The sequence below is a fragment of the Girardinichthys multiradiatus genome, chromosome 23 (genome assembly GCF_021462225.1).
Source record: "Girardinichthys multiradiatus isolate DD_20200921_A chromosome 23, DD_fGirMul_XY1, whole genome shotgun sequence".
In the NCBI taxonomy this organism is placed as follows: Eukaryota; Metazoa; Chordata; class Actinopteri; order Cyprinodontiformes; family Goodeidae; genus Girardinichthys; species Girardinichthys multiradiatus.
In genome coordinates, this window is record NC_061815.1 from 45,081,571 (window position 1) to 45,104,516 (window position 22,946).

Sequence of the window (22,946 nt, forward strand, 5' to 3'; positions counted from 1 at the left end):
TGTTCAGGAATATTTCTCAATTTAAGTTTTTTTGTTGTTGTTGTTGTTTCTTCTATTCTTTCTAGGTCCTGCCATCAGTGTTAATCCCTGAGAATATAGAAATGTATAAATCATTAAAAGTAGGTGTGAGAATTCAAGCCCTCTTGGGGGCCCTCTGTTGGTTTTAAGTAATGGGTTGGTTCGCACCTGCCTTGGGCCGGCTGCTCTTCGCGATGAATAATCTGGATTTATCAGAAAAAAACATTAACGAACAAAGAAGAAACTGAAGAAAGCAACTTATTCGTGCTCACATGTGCTCACTTATTGTAAAATAAACATGCGTTTAGTCTAAAAGCTGATTATGTTTTATTGCTTTCAATCGTCAGCTATATTGTGTCGGGAAACCCTGCTCATGCCTGTAAGCATTAGTTTGGCGCTGCACCGCTCAGTCAGACGTCACATCTCTGCAGCTGCATCACCCCTTCACAGGAAGAGAGAGATGTCTTTCAGCCCAACAGACTATCCAACATTATTGTCCCTCCTGCCCATAGATCCTCCTGGTTCTGCATAAACGGCCAATTATCTTGTCGGTAAGATGATCTGAGCTCGGTGCATCCTCTCCTCCCTGTTCAATTCATTTCCCTGTGACGCGCAAACATAAACAGGCAGAACAGCAGCGGTGTTTTCCTTCGCACCGTTCATCGTCCGCGCACCGCGTTATTGATATGGCCCCGCATTCACACAATTGATTTTTATGCTTCCCTCTAGCCACCTTGTGCAGTTGAGAGATATCTTTATTCGCACGGAAAGTGAAATAAGTGCGTAATAAAACGGTGATATATTAAATTCGTTTTTCCCCGTGTCGCGCTTTTATTATAAGTCATTTATCATTTTTATTGAATTGAGACCCAGACGATCAACGTCTTCGCTTCGGGCAGAGAAAGGTTAAATAATCTGTGCAAATCAGATGCGCCACATTTCACAGCAAATGTTGAATCTATCTATCTATCTATCTATCTATCTATCTATCTATCTATCTATCTATCTATCTATCTATCTATCTATCTATCTATCTATCTATCTATCTATCTATCTATCTATCTATCTATCTATCTATCTATCTATCTATCTATCTATCTATCTATCTATCTATCTATCTATCTATCTATCTATCTATCTATCTATCTATCTATCTATCTATCTATCTATCTATCTATCTATCTATCTATCTATCTATCTATCTATCTATCTATCTATCTATCTATCTATCTATCTATCTATCTATCTATCTATCTATCTATCTATCTATCTATCTATCTATCTATCTATCTATCTATCTATCTATCTATCTATCTATCTATTTATCTATCTATCTATCTATCTATCTATCTATCTATCTATCTATGCATTACTTTGTGGTGAAATGGGCTCATCAGTGCCTTTTAACCAGGCTTACTACCAGGCACACTTCCCAAAAATTTCAACTAATTTATGGCTTCATTCTCCCTCAAAGTGCAACAAATTATTGCTTCAGACAGCCTCACTCGCATAAATCTGCTTACTGTGTGGTTCATCCTGTAAAATGTCTTGGTGCAAACGTGCAGGGCCCCAACAATCCGGATCTGGTCGTGACATAATGCCCTTCTGGTCTCATTGATCATTTGATATATTTTGTTGGTGTTTGTTTGTTTTTTGACCAGCCTTGATGGGAAATGTGTTTTTTTTTATTTTTTATTGCGCAAACAGTCAGGGCATGTAATTAAGATTGCAAAGAGCTTAAAATCTTCTGCTAGGTTCCCAACAAATCCAACAGCAGACATATGATGTCCGCTGCTGCATATGCAAATGTCCTTGCAGATCAGTTATCCTAATTTGATAACATAATTTAAATATAATGATAAAAGGAAAGGAAAAGGGGTTTCTTGGTTTGTTTCAGTTTATTGCAAAACCTTAGACTATGGAGCTCCAACAGTGTCACACCTCAAAACATAAATGTACATTTAAACAACAGCTTAAATGTGTCAACAATCAATGAAATTAAAAGCAAACAGATAAATAATGTACTAGCTATATTATTAAACAAATGTACTTAAAAATTATATGGTTTTTATTTACAATTATATAAAGATATAATAATTTCGAGGTCATGTTGCAGCACATTCATCTAATTTGTAATAGAGCTTTGCTCAAGATAATTGGTCAGAAGTGAACTTGATTTTCAGGATAACCAATCAGAAATCAGGGATTTTATGCCAAGTGACAGTAAAAATTATATCTGAATTTAAATCAACTACTTCAGTTTATTTTCGGTTTAACTATTGATTTAAGAATGTATTGCAATTTCTAGATAATTGTGACTGCATTAATTAATTAATTAATTTTCCTGTTTTATTTGAATCATTGCATATAAATTATTTATTTGTTACATTTTGGGATTATAGATTATAGTTAACAAAATGCTTCTCATGAAACCTTTATGCCATTAAAACTATACTGGAAAAGACTGGATTTCTCAATTTTTTTTCATAATTAGCAGTATTAATTAGAAATGCACCAATCAGGCTTTTTTATGGCCAACACCGACTTCCGGTTTTCTTTGGGTCGGAATCACAATCGTTTTGACCTAATATTTTAATCCAGGACTATAAATTGCTGTATAAAAGAAAAAATATGTGCTGCAAATTATTTGGTAAACGTAGCATGTTTGACTCAAATAGAAAATGGAGTCACAAGATTATCCCCGTTTAATGCATCACAGCATATGTCCCTAATCTTTATCCAATTATTATTAGGTAAAAAATGTATACAAGTGCATGGTTTCGGATGATGCATTTACGGATAGAAATGCTGTGAGATGTTAGGGTTGAAAACGAAAGGGGAAATAAATCTAAATTTGGCCTACCGATCACGGATCTCTGGCCGATTGATTGTTGCGTCTTTAGTTTCAATTTAAAAGCGCAATAATGTTTGATTAAAACGCACAAATCCTTAAACACCTGAAAAACTGTGCACAACATATGCTGCGGCCTCTTTAAGACATCCGAGCAAAACAACTGTCCTGATGGTGGAGGAGGGAGGAGGAGGAGAATGAGGGATGAGAGGGAGGGTTGGCTGGTTGGAGGACCGAATGGCTGCCTTTTTACGCTGTTACGCAGAGGGCAGTCTCACCTGCTGGAACGCTTGCAAGTGCACTTCACCATTCAGCACAACAGAGCCCTCTTTCAGCGCTCACCTCCAATTAATATCCGAGCCAGCGAGGTCAGCGCTTTGTTGTTGTTTTCCTCTTTTTTTTTCCTCGGGTTTTCCCCGTTTTTTTCTGTCCTGCTTTGTTTTTGATCCGAGGAGCTCGGTCATTTTGCCATGTTTCCTGCGTATGGAATGCCAGAGTAAGCGAACAAAGCGCATCAAGTCTCGCCAGAGAGCTGCTTCATATCAGAATCGCGGATTTTGGTCAGTGAGTAAACTTCTCTGGATAATCATCGGGCGTCGTCGACCATTTTCTTCGTTGATAGGCTTCCGTGTTTCTAATCCACTTGGATAGAGAGCTCTGTTAAAGATGGATAGGCTAAGCTTTTTCTTAGCCAGACGGATTGGCATTTAATTTAGGAAACAGTCGATCCCACTGCTGGACAGAAATAATGGCATGATTTTGGATAGCACCGGACGCGTAATTGGTTTCCTGGGAGTTGATGCTTAAATTCAACAGAACAGTCCTGTAAGAACAACCGTTTAATTTCCCTAGACTCGAAAATTCTACATCTCTAAAATCTAGAGAGATCATCACTGAAATAAACTATGGAGCACACTGGGATCGAGGAGGTGAACCAGACGCACCAGCAGCAGCATGAGCCCATCAGCTTCGGAATTGACCAAATCCTCAACAGCTCGGACCAGTCCAGCGGGTGCATGCTGCCCAACCGGACCGGCGACCCGGATTACGCGTTGGCCCCCAACGTCTACAGCAGCGGCTACAACAGCGTCTACAACCCGGCCTGCTCCTACAACGTCAACATGAACATGAACGTCAGCATGAACATGAACGTAAATGTGAACTCTGGGAACTCGGGCGGGGTGATCCGGGTGCCGGCGCACAGACCCATGCCGCCTCCGCCTCCACCGTCGGCCGCTGCCGCGCCTCATCCGCCCCCTGGAATCCCCACTGTGCCCGGGATGGGAATGGGAAATCCGGCGAACTTCACCTTCCCGTGGATGGAGAGCAGTAGGAGGTTTGCCAAGGACAGACTAACAGGTAAAAAAAAATCACCTGTGGTGTTTCTTTTTTTTTTTTTCCCCAGATGGATTTACGTCACTCTAAACCCCGTTCCGTTCAAATCCAGATAAGTAATAAATAGAAAGGAGAGGAGAGTTGCGCAGGCAGGGTGGGTGTCTGCACCAAAGCCGATCTGGTGTTTTAATCTGTAGGTTGTAATCTATAACGAATCATATAGGCGCTCACAGAGTCACTTTTATTATGCTGGAAGGGCAGCCTGATGAACGAGTGCAGAAATTGACAGAGACGTGCTGATGAATCAGTATTGGACAATCACTCTCCATTTACAGCGGATGACGGATAACGACGCTCCCCGTTTTTTTGTTTTTTTTTATGAGGATGAATGATTTTTTTTTTCTTCCACTATGAGACACTGGAGAGAGCAGACGGATGAGTCACAGAAATATTAACATGTGCCGAAATTATTATTATTTCATTTGTAATATTTAAAATTTAAACGAGCTCAGAAGTTAACGTCAGTCTTTCAGCTTTATTATTCGTTATATTTATGACGAATTTATATTTATTTTCGCTCCTGCTTGAAATTCTAATTTCTTGACAAAGTAACAATCCCAATGTTGCAATTAACTTCACACGATTTATCCAAATTTTTAGTAATATAATAATCACATTTTTTGTTTTTTGTTTTAAAAACGAAAGTTGACATTTCTTTAATGATATTTTGCTATTATATGATATCATATGACTATAACTCCCATCATATATTAAACATGTTTTAATGTATTTTTATATATGACCTACATGCACACGTCTAAAAATAAAACTGATGAACACTCTTATCCTTATGTCCTTATTTTTTAATTAGAAACTTCCAAACAACTTTGCTTTTAATGCAGCAGAAATACAGACAGAAAACTAAAATATGAGATAGAAGTTTGTAAGAAAATAAAAAAATGAAAAATAAGGCAGATATACATTTAAAGACTGTCATGGCTGTTTGTTCTATAAAACACGTTGTTTCCTTAATAAATGTTTTTAGTAAATCGATTTTGATTTGTATTTTTCAATAATCTCCTACTTTTAGGGGTAAAGATGAGAAACATCCTGGAATGCGCGTACGCGTCATAATCTCCACGCATTAAATATTCATATTTTAGATCCTTCTACCTGATTAATTATTCAATACTGGTGGACGATATGTCATCTGGAAAAAGATACAGTGTAAATAGACTTATCAATTTTACTCATAGTCACAGAGGGCCCCTCGTTTAATTTCTCTCAGCTTTGTGTAATTATTTCGCTGCTTATATTCTTCCCTCTGTATTGATCAGCCAAAGATCCGCAGAAGGAGCGCCTTCTCCATCAGGAAGCAGAAACATCACAGATTTGTCGCGCTATGTTTCCCACAAAATGCTATAAATCATCTCTCCTCGTGGCAAGTTTGAGTGTTTCTTTCCATTTCTTTATTCCCCTCTCACCTTTCCAAGATGAAACCGGAGGAGGAAAAATGCGCTCCAGTGCAGCTCAAATCAGCTCAACATTTTGCCAAAAGGCTTTTGGGCTGTGTAACTGGCGTTCATTGGAGCTCGTTTAGCGGGGATGTAAACGAAACCCGGTAAACTGCGCTGCAGACTCTCGTTTTTCACGTTATATGGGGCAGAAATTCACCACCATTCATCACGGTGGCCAACGCACAATCAGACAGGCGCAGAAAAATGAAGATGCATAGGACGCTATGAGCCTCAGTAATGCATCTGGAAAACGGACTGAGAGTAATCTAATACCCAATCAGTCAGAGTTGATTTATGTCCATTTTAGGTTTATTTTGCATCAATATGATCAATTCATCCCTTAAGCAATCCTAGTTGATGTGTGATAAAATGCGTTAAAAAAAAAAAAAAAAGTTTAAAGCTTAGAGTTCATGTTTCATTTTTCACTGGAACTTTAACCAGAGTTGACCAATTTATCATAACAAAGAACGTGGGGGAAAAAAACAACAACAAAAAAATAAAAAGGATAAATAAATTGATAAACAAGCAAACAAACAAACAAATAAATAAATAGATAAATAAATACAAGTAAATGTAAGGAAATATCAGATATAATTTAGATTAAATAGACAATAGCCATTAGAAGCTAAATTAAAGCGTTCATTAATTAGCAAAAAACAAGCACAAGTGTTAGATATTAAATTAAATATTAAATACGAACTTATAATGTTTTACATTAAAATGTGATAAAACAAACAACCAAATATATAATAAATAAAGAGGTACATATTGATGTGTTTTGGATTAAATCTAATATAGTCAAATCAGAGCAGAACGTATTTAAATTAATATCCAGGTAATAAATCACCGACTTTAGCATCTAAACTTTCGCTAATAATAAGAATAATGATGATTATGATGCATAAATAATGTGGATTATTGACGCATTTCAGTGTCATGATACAGATGAGCAGCTCCATAATTCACCTAGCAGCAATAAAGCCTAATTACAGCCTTTCTCTCTGCTGTAAATGCGTGTTTGGGAGCTGCATAACTCCTTCCGGCGCTGCTTGTTTTTATTTCAGTGTGACGGAAAACAGAGTCCGCTCCTTTTTGTTCCGTGTTGTGTAATAAATAGCAATGTATGTTCACGTTATATTTCAATATCCCCCCTTAGAATCCTTCGCGGATATATTTATTAGATTGCTGCGGAGGTAATATCCGCAGTGGGGAAGGGAGGCGCTGTCACCGAGAAGTGTTATTAAGTATAAGTGGTTTTATTATGGGAAACATATTCTCCACGGTGGCATTTTATTTTTTCGATAATGCGTATGCTAAATTGTGTTACGGAGGAAGGATATTTTGTATTTCCACCCGTTTCATTTTTTATTTTTCGTTTTGTTTCATTTAATAAAAGAGTAAAAATTATTTTGTAAAGTTTCTGTTTTCATTTGCTTTTGCTTTTATAAAATAAGGTTTCATCCGATCCTAATAAATAATCCACACAGGTTCTTTTCCGAGCTGTTAACTGATTACATGTGTTTATGTCAAGGTTATTAAATTAATATTAGGACATAAAATGACTAGAAGCACTGTTTTTATCATTATAAATTTTATATATTATATACATACTATGCTATATGCGGTCATTATTGTTTCTGCTGTAAATATTGTTTTATTTCACTTAAATAAAAAAAGTCAAATATTCAAAAGCAGACGGTTACAAAAGCTGGTCCTATTCTGCAAAAAAAAAAAACAAGAGGAAAATTTGTTATTTATCTAATAAGTTATGCATTGACAATTTTAGTTATAAACGATGAAATATAATATTTCAATGCCATTTTAATTTCCTTATATTCTGCACAGTTACTACAACCTTTGGTGTTAGTCCGGAAAGCTTTTACATCTGGCTCATGCATTGCAGCAGCACTCATGTAATCTAAGTTCAGTCTGTAAAGCAATGCCTTGCTGCAGTTGGCATCTCCAGAAGAGCCTGCAGCTCGTTTGGTTGCCTCTGAACGTGCTCGTGTGTGCCTGGCCCATTAGTTAGGCCGCAGATGGCCTGAAATAGCCTCCTAATGCAGGATTATTTGTCCAGACCGGCAGCTGGGAGCAACAACAGGCCTCCTCCGTGCTCTCCCTCTGTGACCCATAAGGCTCCAAGCTGATTTAGGCAACAATTTCTCTAAAAGTCAATGATAATGGCTGTAAAGGTGTTGCAATCCACTTATAGAGAAGTTATAGAAATAAAACAGTTTTTTTTGTTTGTGTAAAATCTTGATTAAATACCAAAGAGGGTTGTCCATGTCCCAAAAGTTACATCAGTTGGGTGTAATTGCCATTTTATTATTATTGAGCGATAATAAGAGTGAAAACTTAATGTGAAGTTGTGTTAGGATCCAATAAAAATATCATAGAAGATTAAAAATAACAATAAGAGAAGAAAACTAAGAGGTCAGGGTTAGAACTGCTGCAAACATGCAGCCTTCTGTGTGAGACACTAAATGTGTGTTGATAATTTACACAACACTGATGTAAACTTTATGTGACCCACTGTTAAAGCAGAATCTAGCTGCTCATCTTTTCAATACAAATAATTTGCTCGTGTGTGCCTCAATTTGGCAATCGTGTTCAGCACCATCAGGGGACTCTGGCAGCTCCTTGAAAATGACTGCAGCATGGGCAATAGCTTCATGTTCCATTTCCCATCCAAACTGTCATCGTGTGTGCGAGCAAATGAATTTTCAGCTCACTGAAACTCTGATAGCAGCAGCAGCACACAGCCCCGGGGGAGACACCTATGCAGATGTTTTCATATTCATTTCTGCTCCTGGTGAGCTTCTCTGACAAAACAAAAACAAATAAACACCCTGTAAAACAGCAGGCAAACAGCTTGCTGGGGAAGAACGACACAAACATGCACAGTTTTTATTTTTTGTTTTTAGCATTTGATTTCCGTTCATTGTCAGAACGAGAGTGGATCTATGGCCAACGATCTCATTACATTTATCGATCATCTGTTTACCCACGACTGACAAAATAGACAGGATTCATAGATATTTTATGATGCCGAGGATAAGTTGTCATTAATATCCTGCATGTGAGATGCGGAAAAGAAAAACACAAACCGTAAGCATTTTATTTTTATTCGTTTAATGGGACACAGATGAAGAAAAGGAGACAAAAACAACAATGTAAAAAAAACAACGTATCTTCGGACCAGTCAGATTTAATCGCTTGTAGGTTTTATTCCTCTCTTAATTGATGTCGTCCAAATGCTAAAAAGGGAGATGAAAAGGCATTCACAAACAGAATAAAGGTTTCATGAATCTGTAATTGTATTTAAGTTAAACCAGTTCATGTTTGATCAAAGTATCAAAGATTTTCAACTAGAATTCGGCTTATTTAGCACCAATTTACAGCAGAAAAAGTCCAGAATCCTTCAGAAAGAGTGAAACAACTCTTTAAATGGTGCCATGCGGGAAGTTATGAATTAGATGCCTTCAGCTTCAGCTTCAAATCATTTTGGGTGTAGCTGACAGGTAGCTGTTTTGGGGGTTTTCTCCTGCCACTCCCTGATGGAAGGGCACCCTGGGTTGTTAGCCGTATCAACCAAACCAAAAACTGTCACAGGAGATTTGTGGTGAAAATCTGTAGTGTTTGCATGCAAATCATTTCAGTTGGAAAATATGTAACCGCTTTACAGTCTTAATGACATTATTAATGTTTGGACCACTCTTTGTGCAAATACCCAGTTCATTTAAATGATGTAAAAACTTTAAGGAAAATCGTGTCCTAGCTTCCGTATTTCATTAACACGTCATTCTACCATTAAAGTTTTTATGGATGGCCTGTTTGTGTTCAATTTATCTTCATAACCCTGCGAGTCCACTCTCATTTTCTCTGAATGAGACATATCTCATTTTGTGGTTAAAAAGACCAACTTTAAGACAGCAGCAGTAAATGTCATTAAAGCAGAGTCTGTTCATCATTTAGGCCTCCTTCATATGATTAGCTGCTATGGGTCGGTGCCAGCCCGACTGCTGCTGTACTCCAGATGTGGGACCTGACTGTGTCTCCCTTTCCTTTAGGGGAGGAGGCAGAGGAGAGCCGAGCTGGGGAGGCCACAGGGGGGCCAGAGGCTGCCGGGTCCCTCTGTCCTCTCCCCAAGGGAGACATCGGCAGGGTCCCTGTCTGGAGCACGGTGGAGACATTAGCCAAATGTTATTACCCCGAGCTTGCTCACCTGAGAGACAGCAATGGTCTTCTGGCAGACTATCCTTTTCCAAAGGGGGCTTGCCCAGGTGAGTCACCCCCAACCATTAAATAATTATATTTTCCCCTTTCAGCTGATTGTTGATAGGATCTCTTGCCTTGCGTACTTTTTGTAAAATCAGTAATACTTATTCATCTACTATTGCATGCTTGCATTTCCAGAGTTCAGATAAAAAACACATTAAACTTACATTTACAATAAGAAGTTTTATACGTTGTGTCTATGAGAGGACAAAGAAACTTTCAGAAACACAAAACTGTGAAATTAAATTTACATCTTAAACTTTGTAAAAGCAAAATGGGTTGACTTTTACCGCCCAATTTTCCAGCCGCCCTCTCACCCTTCTCCGTGACCCGTCGCATCGGCCACCCGTACCAGAACCGGACGCCGCCCAAGAGAAAAAAGCCCCGCACCTCCTTCAGCCGGGTGCAGATCTGCGAGCTGGAAAAACGCTTCCATCGGCAGAAGTACCTGGCTTCGGCTGAGCGTGCCACTCTGGCAAAGGCCCTCAAGATGACAGATGCACAAGTCAAGACCTGGTTTCAAAACAGGCGGACAAAATGGCGGTAAGACTGCAGCAAAGGGAAAGGGGTGTTCATCCACTGTGAGTGAAGCATGTCGATTTTCTCTTCCCCGTGTCACAGCCTACTTGTTTTCTCCCTCAAACCTGGTCCCTTAAAGCAAAACAAAGAGGCTTGAGAAATTTTACCTTACAAGGGCATCGCATTTTACTTCCTTTCTAAACTCCTCATAAAGATCCTACCTTGAGCACAACTAGCTGAACCTGAAGCATTGAAGGGCTTGTAAAACACAACACCTATTCTGCTTAGCTTAGCTGCCTGTCGAGGTCGGTTCACTTGACCAAGCACAATTACTGGTGAGCCTCCTGAAAGGCCTTTTAGAAACCTGCTGTCCAAAGCAATACTGAAACACTCACTGGAGGAGCCAAATCCATTCACACACACACACACACACACACACACACACACACTTCATACTAATTGTTGTTTAAAGCCATTTGGAGGTAAATGAGTAGAAAATCAAATTGTAATGCCCTGCCCATTGTTAAAGGAGCTGGACGCATATTTCAAAAGCAAATTATAGAGAGCTAAATTACCTTAAGCCATTACCTTAAGGGTTTTTATGCTTAAATGACCTTAATGCTTTTTAAATGTCTTTATATCAATTACAGTTCATATACAGGTAAAAATATTTTTGCATGTCGGAGTAAATTAACTTGCTGTCTATACAGTGCCTTAAAAAAGTAATAATACCTCTTTTGTCACATTAAAACCACAAACCTTATTATATTTTCTTAGGATTTTATGTGAGAGACACAAAGTAATGTATAATTGTGACGTGGAAAAAATAGAAATAGTATCTGAATTTGTTTTATAAATAAAATCTGAACCTCCGCCACAGTCTAAAATCGTTTGCAGCATCTAGCAGGTTTTCTTTCAGGTTTGACCTGAAAAGCATCCCCACGACCTGATGCTGCCTTTGTTGGACTGTCATATAAAATACCATTAGAATATATTTTAAAATTAGTTGTTTTTATGTTGTTTTTAACTGTGAAAAAGTTAAGACAGTATTAGTACTTTTGTAAGACTCTCTACTTTGTTAAATGTTGCTTTAAAATAATAAAACAGGTTCTTTTACAGAACAAAACTCCCAACAATTACATCATCTACTCTGAGTCTGCACCACATGTTGTAATAAAATGAGTCTGCTCATAATAAAACACCAGCCAAGTGTATCCTGACTGAGCGGCATGTCACGGGTGTGACAGGGGAATTGGTTTAACTCATTTTTCTGATTTCCTACTTTTGCTAAGATTTATGCTGCGCTCTCCCCGTTAGCCTTGCATCTGATCGGATGAGCGTGAGGGATGTCTTTGCGTGACGACCACGCTGGTAACAAGACGATGATCGAATCAACAGCCAGGGAATCAGATTATGATAATGCTGTTAACAATAATGTGTGGCTAATGGATGGAGGTTGGTGTGCGTGAAACAGGGGCTGTTCAGAGGTGTGCTCCTGCTTGTGATTCCTACCATTCAGATTTCACTAGTGATTTTAAGGACATCAGCTTTTTCGTACATTACTTTCCTCTCAGAGGATTTCTTGGTATAATTTGCACGTACATCAAGAACAAAGGCCTCACTTTACTGATCTTTCAAACATATGTCACAAAGAATGACCTAATTATTGAATTCAGTTCTTGCTAAATAAAATCAATATTTCACTTAGAGCTAAGGAGAAATTTAGACACAGTCAGTATAAACTCTTCCTTTAATTGACGTAACGGATATACAGGCTGTGCTTCACTGGTGTCGCTCTCAAACAAACAGAAAGCAAATGTATGTTTTCACCTTGAGGCAGGATCACCCCCCCCCCCCACTTTTAGCAACGTTTTCTCGCCAGCTCCTGCCACTTATGTCTGTCAGCAGCCGTCTGGGAACTGGAACTAAATCCGGTGGCACAGGATTTGAATGAATATTCAGGTGCAGCAGCCAGTTTGTAGATAAGCAGCGTTTCACCTGCAACATGTTTTCCTTTCTCTTTCCTCAGCCCTCACATCCTTTTTCTTTGCATGCCGTTAGACTCATTATCAGAAATATATTAATAATCATCTTTTTGGCAATTAATGTTAATAAAAGCTGTACTATTTCTGCATTTTTCTAAGGAGGTTTTTGTTGTGGTTTTCTTTTTTCTTCAGATTTTAGCTGCCTGATGTATGAATGTTTTTTATGACATCTCTGATCGAGCAGTTATCATAAATATTTGTTTAATAATAATTAAATAAACAAATAAAAATGAGTTTTGGAAAATACATTTTTGTAGTTAATTTTTTTATTTAATTTTATGTTTTTGGTCCTATTTTGTTCTTAGAAAAAGAAAAAATGTTTTATATTTTTTGGAGTAAAGTTTTTATTAGGAATTTCTTCTTAGACTTTAGCTTCTCCTAATGCAATTATTATGATTTTTTTTATTTACAGTATATATTAGTTTTCAAATTTTTTATATTTTTAAACTGTGTTTAAGATCTGAATTTATCAAAAAATCTAAACAGTCCAAATTAAATACTAAAAATAATACTTTACTTAAAATGCTATGCTGTAACAAATTTCTGTACGAGCCCAATAAAACTGAACATAAATTTGGTTTTAAATGATTCTCCACTCACCATCAGTCTCCTCCTTCCCTCAGGAGACAAACTGCAGAGGAAAGGGAGGCAGAGAGGCAGCAGGCCAACCGGCTGATGTTGCAGCTTCAGCAGGAAGCTTTCCAGAAGACGTTGAGCCAGCCGCTCCAGCCGGATCCCCTCTGCCTGCATAACTCCTCCCTCTACGCCCTGCAGAATTTGCAGCCTTGGGCAGAAGACAATAAGGTGACCTCCGTCACCTCTGTGGCTTCTGTGGTGTGACTGTGTGGGTGTGAATGTGTGTCTGGAAGAGAAAAGGGAGGGAGGGGAAAGGGACAAAGTTGGGAATGAAATGCCTATATCCAAGTACTGTCAGTAGAAATGGACAAAAGTGAGGAATTTTTTTCATCTTCTTTCCTAAAATCTTCTCACTTATCTGGGAGATCATAGGCAGAGGAAATGGTGCTGGCTTTGCAGGGAAAGACTGAGTGGACATTGTGCTTCCTCACTCATTGATCATTACGAGCAACATGATGGGGGAGCGAACATAGACAGAGACGACTATATGTTACTGTCAGGATCTACAAATAGCACTGTGTGGACCTCAGAGCACAGGAGCCGCACTTAGATGCTGTTTGTCAAAATTAAGCAAGTCTACAAGTGTTATCTAAGAAGTCTAAAGTCTGTTGAGTTATATCCTGCCTTACACCAAGTTTCCGCTTTTCCTTCAGCTGTCCGTCTAAAAGAGAAGAGGGCACTTTCCCCACTAAGTGCCAGGAAACAAACGGACACCTCTGTACATGCCCAACTACCAAGACTGACCCCTCATTTGCCTCCGGACCCCCCCCCCCCCCCCCCTGCAAGGCAGCAGGAGGCTCATTGCCAGTGATGGAAAATATACAGCCTCCATTTTTTTTGCTTATGACTTTGTACAATGTAGTAAAATGCATGTTTCAATCCTTTTCTGTGTGCACTCAGAGGAACCACTGAAGTCAGCTGTGGTCGAGGTGGATCTCCTCCCCAGCTGCAGTGCTCAACATGTAGTGGATTGGTCCTGATAATGGATTCCTCATTATGTTAAAATCAAAAGTGTTTTATATTAAAAGATATTGTGACTTTTCGAAACGATGACCAACCTCTCTCTTTTCCTTGCCTCTGTCTGTCGTTTGTTGGGCTCTTTCACCACCTGGCTTTGTTTTTGTCGCCATTATGAAAAAGACGCAATAATGCTTTATGATTTTAGGGAGCAGCCAGCCTCACGGGATTTGCTTGTGATTACGCATTAAAGTTTCAAACCACCCAAAGGTAAGATGCCACAGACCTGCATCTGTAAGAGAGCACGGTAGCTATTTTTTAATCCATAAAAACTGATGACTACAGCTCCCATGTGTGCATGTGGAGCGAGGCGGTGCCAAACGACAGTATGAAAAACCCTTCATGGATAAATTAACGTTTGAAATCAATACCAGCACAAGCTCAAACATGGTGACAGAGAAAAGCATTAGTCTTGCTTCTGTATTTGTAAAGGTTGGATATGAAGAATCCTGGATTTGTTCATTTGTTTCTGCAGTTTAATGTTGCATGTTTAAAGGAAGATTTATTCAGCAAATGAGGAAGAAAACTCAACTACATTACATGTGTGTCTTACCTCCCAGGCGGCTCACATTTTCCATTCTTCCTATTTGCCTTGTTTCATATCAGCTGTAAGTGAAGACAAATAATAGCATTAATAAGCCAATTTATATATTTTCTTTTGTGCCAGGTCGGTCAACCTTTTAATAATACGGTGCCGTGAAAAAGCATTTGCCCTCTTAGAGATTGTTTTTGTTATTTTTTGTTTGTTTGTCACACAGTATAAAAAATAACCAGAGTAAATGTAAAAAGAAGTTTTCAAAATATGATTTCCTTCATTAAGTGAAACAGCTAAACCAACCTGGCCCTGATGAAAACATATATTTAACCCTCTTGGTTAATTTAATTAACCACATTTTTGAATTTCTATTTCAATAGCCAAACCTACTGTTTTCTGACAGATTTGTAGAATCAAGAAATCCCTTAAACAGAACTAAAAGAAGTCAGAAATCATAAAGAAAACCAAGAACTGATTTGAAACAACCTCACTGACATCTAACAGTCTGGAAAGAGTTAAAAGCCTTTTTTGGGTTTTGTAAGGAACCAACAGTGAAGGAGCACTATCCACAAGAAGAGAAATATTCAAGGAGAAAATATGAAACACTGGTGAATCCTGACAGGCGTGTCTGACCTACCGATTACTTCAAGGGTGCATCAACAACTCATCCAGAAGATCACAAAAGAAGCTAGAAAATCCAAAGGACTGCAGGCCTCACTTGCCTCAGTTAGGGTCAGAGTTCACGATTCAACAACAACAGATTTGGATAGATGTTTTCTTTTAGTAAATGAAATAATTGTTTGAAAGCTGTTTTTTCTCTTTACTCTGGTTATTTCTGTCAGATGATAACATTTGTTTGATGATCTGAAACATTTAAGTCTGACAAAAAGGAAAAGCTGAAAAACTCTTACTTTGTTTTTATCAGGTTCTAGAGTTATTTAATCCAAACCTGAAGTGAGCCAGATTCCATGTGGAAACTATTTATTAATCAAACATGCATCTAAAATGAAAAGTTGTGTTTGAAAAACAAAGTACACCCCTGGAGCTTCCATAGGGTTTAAGAGGCATCGTAGCAGCTGGGTGCTGCTAATCAGATGCACTTGAATAACTAATTACATCTATAAATGTAGGGGAAGGGGGTTACCTTGATGTAACCGTAAAGAAACAACAGTTATTGCACATCACTTTAAGAAAGGCAATAAGGTCATTTCCAAGCAATTTGTAAGACAACTTTTCACAGCATTAGATTTCCCAGCAAATTCCCCCCCAGGTCATATCACTCAATGTCCAGAGTTCCTTCTGTATGAAACAAAAACGTCTGTGTCTCTTAAAAAAATGAGACCAAATAGAGTTTTTGGCCAAAAACCAAATACAGCTTATCTGCAGAATTGTACCTGATCATCTGTAGGGCATGGTAGTCTAGGGTTGACGATTTGGGCTTTTATGACCTTTGCACTCTGCAGTCTCTGAGTCAATCTTCCCCTGTATAGGCCGTCTATCCAACAGCTGATGTTTGGCTAAAACTGGTTCACGCTAACGATGAAGCAATACTGTGTAAAGAAAGAGTTGGCCCTTCGCGGTGCTGGTGTTGTGGGAGTTAAGCATGTATAGAGGCTACACTCCTTGAAGTGACCATCCTGGGTTCGAGTCCCGGACCCGGAGACCGTTGCCAAATGTCTTCCCCCTCTCTCAGCCTCTATTTCCTGTCTGCCTACTGTTGGAAAAACTGAAAGATAAGGGCCTCTAGTGCTGCAAAAAGAAAAAGAAATGGGCCAAAATTCCTCCCCAGCTATGTGAGAGGCTGAGAAAGTCATACAGAAATCACTGAGTTTGCAAGGGTCTTGCATTACTTAGTATCACCACTGTTTTTGCTTAATATCTTTTCTGAGTTTTTGTGCCCTCTTAGTTTGATTTAAATAATTCTTAAACCTGGTAAAGATCACATCATTATCATTTCTCATTAACCTGGAAAAGCCCTTCAATTGATAGAGGGTGTACTTACTTTTGACCATGACTGTATGTATGTTTGCATACCATAAGCACGATGATAGGAAATCACAGGCTTTAAACTCATCTACATTCTTCTTGGAAAACAATCTTTCCTGGTTTGGAGCTTCACTCCTCCGCTCTTATTTGGTCTAATTGTTGTCTTTGTGAATCTTTGCCACCTACGCACCAGACAGTCATAAACAGTTTGCTATCAACCAGTTTATTGTGGAAGTGTTTATCATCTTAGTCATAACAAAAAAAAAACTGCCTGTTTACAAGAGCAGGAAACACATCATTCAGGTTGCCTGCTCGCAAATGAGCTATCATCACCACAAACGTCACCCAAAAATGATCCCTGCTGTGCTTCGATTCTTCTTCATGGCACCAAATTGCTGGTTTTCATTGGACTGTGAGCACAACGCTGGCCTCTTGTTAGTCTTGGCTGTACCTGCTGCTGCTGACAAATACCACATTTCACAATGCGTGTCTGTTTTGCAAACTTCAACACAAACACGCGCTTTTTGTTCCCAGATGACTGGCATCTGTCTACTTAAACCTCCTCATATTTGCTTGGAGCAGTGATGATCTGGTTCGAAACAGCTGCCTGCATATGCAGCCACCCCCGACAACCCGACACAGTGCCAGTTTAAGTCAGTTATTCAGGCCGTCTTGCCTGGTTAGGATCCTGTCAGTAGCAGGCAGTTCTCCAGGTGATGCCTCCTCAACCTTTATTTCCTCTACTCCATCCTGCTTTCATCTCTCAGCCTCAGAGACCTTGAAGACGTGACTTGGCCCATTTGAGAAAAATTCCTTCCGTTGCTGTTTTCATACCCATGCATTGTGTTTTCTTACAGGTGCTTAAAGGTTTTTTTTTATTTTTTTTTTGAGCTTCCTGACTCTCTTTCTGCTGCCACCAAAGCGCTGTGTCTTTATCCAATAAAATGTCACCACATGAGACGAACAAGCGCACAAGGTTCACAGTCTATCAGGCTTCCTATCAAGCACTTTGTTTGGAACAGAGGCATCTAAAAGCTACTGAACGCACAGAGCTGTGAGTCATGCCCTGTCTATCCTCAATAAAGCAAACATTTAAGGCAGCTGCTGAGCTTATGAGGGTTTATCACTGAAAACGATGAAAGTCTGAATTCCGAGTTTTAATTTAAAATTAAACAATCCCTTTGCAAAATGATCCAGTTTTATGGTGATCAGAAAAAGTTCCATGCATTAGCAAGAAAATCCATTCACGCCTTAAAAACCTGATTGACGCCTCCCTATGAAGAATAATTTAGTGACCTTGACCTCTTTCTGACTACCAGATGTAATAATATCACTCTGTGATGCTTATAACCAGTCTATGCTTTGACAGTTGCCTGATTTCAGAGGAAAGCAAACACCATTAGAAAGTGCCAAAGTGTATTAGCTCACTGCTAATGTGCTGACGTGTGAGTCTTTGTTGACAAAAGCCTTCACGGCCCTTGACAATGAAATCCTGCCACGGTCCGTTAGCTTGAGTCACTTGGAAAATAAAAAGTGGATATTTAAAAGGAATTACGTTGAAGACAAACATGGGCGCTGTGGTTGTTATAGTACTAAATCAATATATGCATGGACGAATCCTGTATTCACAGGACATCAAGCCAGTAATTGTATGAAGGAATCTTCAAAAGTATATTTATTAAATGGGTTTTCACAAGTAAGTTAAAGTGCGAAGAAACATCAGGAACAAAATGAAACACTATTAAGTTCTGGAGAAAAGTTAAAGGCAAAAAAAAGTTGATTTTTTTGTCTGATGCAATTTCTTGAGAATTTCTTCTATTTGGTTTTAGTTCTGAATGAAAATACAACATAATGTATCATATAGAGTTTTCGGTTGAAACAATTTGCAGTCGTAACTGGGTCAGATGGATAAATTGACTTGTTCTTATATTCCAAACACTGCTGGGCTAAAACCTGATTTGGGTTATTTGCTAGCACCTCCAGTTCTGGGTTGGGTTATAGGTTTGACCCAGCATACTTGGTTTGGTTTTCTACTCTAAAACTAACAATTAACGTCTAGCATTAAGGCCACCAAAGAGTGGATAGAGATAAAGAACTCATAACCTGGCTTACTGCATATTGGAGTGAGGGGGCTTGGTGTTTATCTCCAACAATCACTGAGTCAGAGAACAGGGTCTTCCTCTGACTGGTTACCAGTTCATTACAGGGCAACACCCAGATACAAAGGACATATAACCATGCATGGACATACTCATGTAATTTAGAGTGACCATTTAACTTCAACATACATGTTTTTGGACTATGGCAGCAATACACCCACAGAGAGCATGCAAAATCCCTCACAGCAGTAGCAATGGCCACCCCATAAAATTGAGGCATCAACCCCCAATGCATTATGTGTTATATGCATCTCAGTTGCTAAGAATGTGAATTCAAGAGTATACAATTTGTAAATCCATGCGCAGCTTCAATAAAGTCAAACATTTTTATTTATTTACTCACTCATGCATAAAAGCACACATGTAAATACATATGTTTGAAAATGTCCTTCATATTGATCCACTTTTTGAGTGACCATCACTTACTCCAAGCCCCAGTTCTCACCCCACTGGGCTTGACAACAGCATAATAAAACTCCAGAAGTCATGTTGTACCTTTTAGGTTTGCAGTCCCACCCCAAGATTGTCAGTGGCCCCCACCTATTTTCACTGTCAGCTGGAATTTATCACAAAAAGTACATCGAATAAATAAAACAAATAAAGAAAATAACCTTAAAATGGCAAATTTGAAGTGGAATAACAGAAAATCTTTACTTTAATTGACAAGTATTTGAATTACACTAAAAACTATACACTCGTTATGTAACACTGTTTAAAATATTTCCTGTCTATATTAATTTTACAACCAGTTCTTTGGTCAGAGTTATAATGCTGAAAAGTGTTAAGATGCCTGTTGTTGTTATGTAAAAACAAATGTCTTTGATAAATCATTTAAAAACTTTCCACATATAGGATAATCTATATCCTGTGCAATTTAAGCAAAAACAAAGCAATTTATCAGAGGAAAAAATATTAAAACTAGAATGCTGCTATAACCAGGTTGTGTAGGTGTACACATAGTTAAACTCAGCTGCCATTGCTTTGTCAGCAATGAAGAAGCTCCTTCCAGTCTCTTTTCTCTTGATACCAGCGAACAAATGACTCAAACAAAATTCAGTTTGTTAATGCAAATCATACTGGATCGCAGCTTCAGTAACAGACTCATTACTGATTCAGGCTTGGATTGTACTTTCAATGCTATGCAATACAATTAAAGAAAAAATATGTGATTTCTGCCCAGGGTACCCGATCACACAGCTGAAATTAGATATTTACATAAACTTTAAAAAAAACCATTTTTTCAATCGCTGTCTGACATCAAGTAATATTAAACTCTTCCTGTTTTAGGTCATTTAGGAATACCAAAGTTATTTCTATTTGCTAAATGGCAGTATAATGAGAAAGAGATTTCATTGTCTTTTATTTTCATCAAATTCATATGTTTAACTTAAATTTCCTTCGAATTTGATACAACTATATTAAGTTCATCCCACATTTTGGGTATCCTTCCACAAGCTTCTGACAATTTCCTGGAGTTTTGGCCCATTACTTTTAACAGAACCAGCATAACTGGGTCGGGTTTCTAGGCCGCCTTGCTCACACACACACCTTTCAGATATGACTGAGATCATGGCTTTGTGATGGCCCCTTTAAAACACGGACTGTATTGCCCTTTAACCATGATTGGTGTCATTAGGGCCATTGTCCATTTGGAAGACCCATAGGTGCTCAAAAGTTTACTTCTTGGCTTAAGATCTTATGTCAGTAATTCCACATAATGCTCTTTCTTTATGGTGCCATTTATTTTGTGAAGTGCATCAGTCCCTCCTGCAGCAGAACACCCACACAACATGATGGCGCCATCCGTGTACTTTGCAGTTGGAATGATGTGCTCAGGCAGGCACGCTAGCCCTTCTTTCCTCCAAATGTAACAAAGTTCATGCTGGCCTATTAACTCAGTTTTAATTTAATCCCACCACAGGAAACGTTAAAAAAGAACAGCTTTGCAAAATGTAACACTAAAAACAGTAAATATATGGAAGATGAATCAATAGGAAAATAAATTAAAATGATAGAATAGACTGAAGAGCTGAGAAATAAACACAGAACATGTGTTTTTAATAACAATGATTATCTAAAATATTGGCAAATACAATATAGTTGCATAGACAACAATATAAAACTTGTTTAAACATGTTTAATAAATTAAAATAATATAAAATAAAAAACAAAATAAATATATTTTTTGTCGTTTAACTACACTAAAGAGATATTTAAAATGAACTTGGAGAATGATCAGTAGTTCTTAGTGGTCGCAGCAGGAAACCAGTCGCTTCAATGAACTGGCAGCTGTTTTAGGTGAAGAATGAAAAGCTCTTTCAATACGCTGACAGCTCAGTAGCAGAGTTCAGAGCCAAAACAATCTGCTGGCGCAGCACTCCGACACAGATCTCATACTTACACTTCTAATTTTATAGTGTACACACACACATACAAACCGAGCACAATTACAGACTTCAGTACCAGATTAAATATGTAAATAGAAAATAGAAAAAGCTCATTTATTTGTCAAATCTAAAAATGCAAAACAAATGTGATCACCATCTTTCATCAACATTATGCTTGTCCTGTTTGATGTGCAGATGTGTCCTGACAGTGCAGAAATGTTTTCTCAAGCTTCTAGGCAAATATCATGTGGACTCCTCCATCTCATCAGCAGCTGGTGTGGTGAACTGGTTGCTCAAAACAGTTTAACTGGTATGTCAGTAATTGCAGAGGAATTTAAAAGTAACTTTTTACAATTACAAATTCAAACTGAGCTGTGTTGTTACATATTCTCTTTGGTTTTTGGAATCAGGAATTCTAAAGTCAGGAGAGTAGATTTGTGCTATACACACATTTTGGGGATTAATAAGACGATAAAAACAGAGAATGTATCAAACTCACTGCAGTGACTCTGAGCACAGCTACAGACCTGACGCCTTGATGATGAAAGCAGCACAAAGACTCAAAAGCTATAAAATGCTTTGGGAAAATGTAATAAATAAAAGTAATAGAAATTCAATGCAGTATTTTAACTGCATACACAGTGATGTGTAGAACATGTCACTGATTATTTTATACACATGCAAAAGTTTTCGGCTACCCATTTTCAAAATTATTTTCTATTAAACATAGCAGAGGTTGATCAATGTACTAAGAATAAAATACACAACAGCTGTAAACAAACATAGCAACTGGAGTACATTTACGTGGCGCTTTTCTACAGACTATTCAAAGCACTGGACCTGGAGCCACATTCACCCAATCGCACATAACAAACACACAAATTAATGCACCTATAAGCAGATCGGTAGGCAACTTGAGGTTAATCGTCTTGCCCAGGGGCACGCTGACATGTGGCAGGAGGAAGCTGGAATGGAACCCACAACATTTGTTGTACATGACAACTATTCTTCTCACTGACTGACTGTCACTTTAGTAGTAACACTGTCAATCATAAATGAATCATTCTAAATTTTGTCTTTTGGCATTTTGCTCATTGAAACTTGCTGTAAACATAAAACTTCATTTTCTTTAGCTGCAACTAAAGAAATGATAGCAATGTATGAAATATTATTTTTGGACCATCAAGGAGATTCCCAAAATAACTATTTAGCACCGGACTTGGCACACAGTAGAGGCATTAACATAGGAATGTTTCAGGTTATGTGCCAGCTACACACAATGTTGACCGGCTGTTTTAAACTTCTCACCCCTTCTTTTCTCCGCCACTGATCCACTAACTTCCTCTCTTGCAATTCCCTCACTGTTCAACAGGCAAAGATATGCAGTGTTGTTCTTATACCTCTTTGGGAATACCCCTGTAGGTGTTATGCTTGGCATCTGTTTTAGATTCCACTACTGTCTCTATTACTGGCTGCTGGTAAAAAAGTGCTTCAAGACAAATGTGTGATGAGAATGATCTTACAGAGCTTTGTAGAAGTATTAACCATTTGCTAATTTTGTCACAAACATCAATGTATTTTATTGGGATTTTATGTAAGACTATGTAGGGAATAACTATGAAGTAGAAGGAAAAAGATACTTGGTTTTCAAAAACTCATGGCA

At 38.2% G+C, this 22,946-nt stretch overlaps 1 protein-coding gene across 3 annotated transcripts; it reads left to right on the forward strand.

Annotated features, from left to right (window-relative positions):
* Positions 1 to 1,895: 1,895 nt before the first annotated feature.
* On the forward strand, positions 1,896 to 14,252 carry tlx2 (T cell leukemia homeobox 2). Of its 3 annotated transcripts, XM_047352897.1 has the most exons (5): positions 1,898 to 4,228; positions 9,792 to 10,004; positions 10,305 to 10,542; positions 13,187 to 13,367; positions 13,853 to 14,252. In XM_047352897.1, the coding sequence occupies exons 1-5, from the start codon at positions 3,775 to 3,777 to the stop codon at positions 13,862 to 13,864; spliced, it is 1,098 nt and encodes a 365-aa protein (XP_047208853.1). In that variant the 5' UTR covers positions 1,898 to 3,774; the 3' UTR covers positions 13,865 to 14,252. The 3 variants fall into 3 exon arrangements, with proteins under 3 accessions (XP_047208852.1, XP_047208855.1, XP_047208853.1); XM_047352896.1 differs by lacking the exon at positions 13,853 to 14,252 and having other exon boundaries at positions 1,896 to 4,228; positions 13,187 to 13,403; XM_047352899.1 differs by lacking the exons at positions 9,792 to 10,004; positions 13,853 to 14,252 and having other exon boundaries at positions 1,896 to 4,228; positions 13,187 to 13,403.
* Positions 14,253 to 22,946: the final 8,694 nt, after the last annotated feature.

Excerpts from the sequence above, each read along its gene's own strand:
- tlx2 (XM_047352896.1), top strand. The coding sequence starts at position 3,775 with ATGGAGCACACTGGGATCGAGGAGGTGAACCAGACGCACCAGCAGCAG. Across the intron at positions 4,229-9,791 it reads TGCCAAGGACAGACTAACAG|GGGAGGAGGCAGAGGAGAGC; the intron begins GTAAAAAAAAAT and ends CCTTTCCTTTAG. Across the intron at positions 10,543-13,186 it reads AACAGGCGGACAAAATGGCG|GAGACAAACTGCAGAGGAAA; the intron begins GTAAGACTGCAG and ends TCCTTCCCTCAG.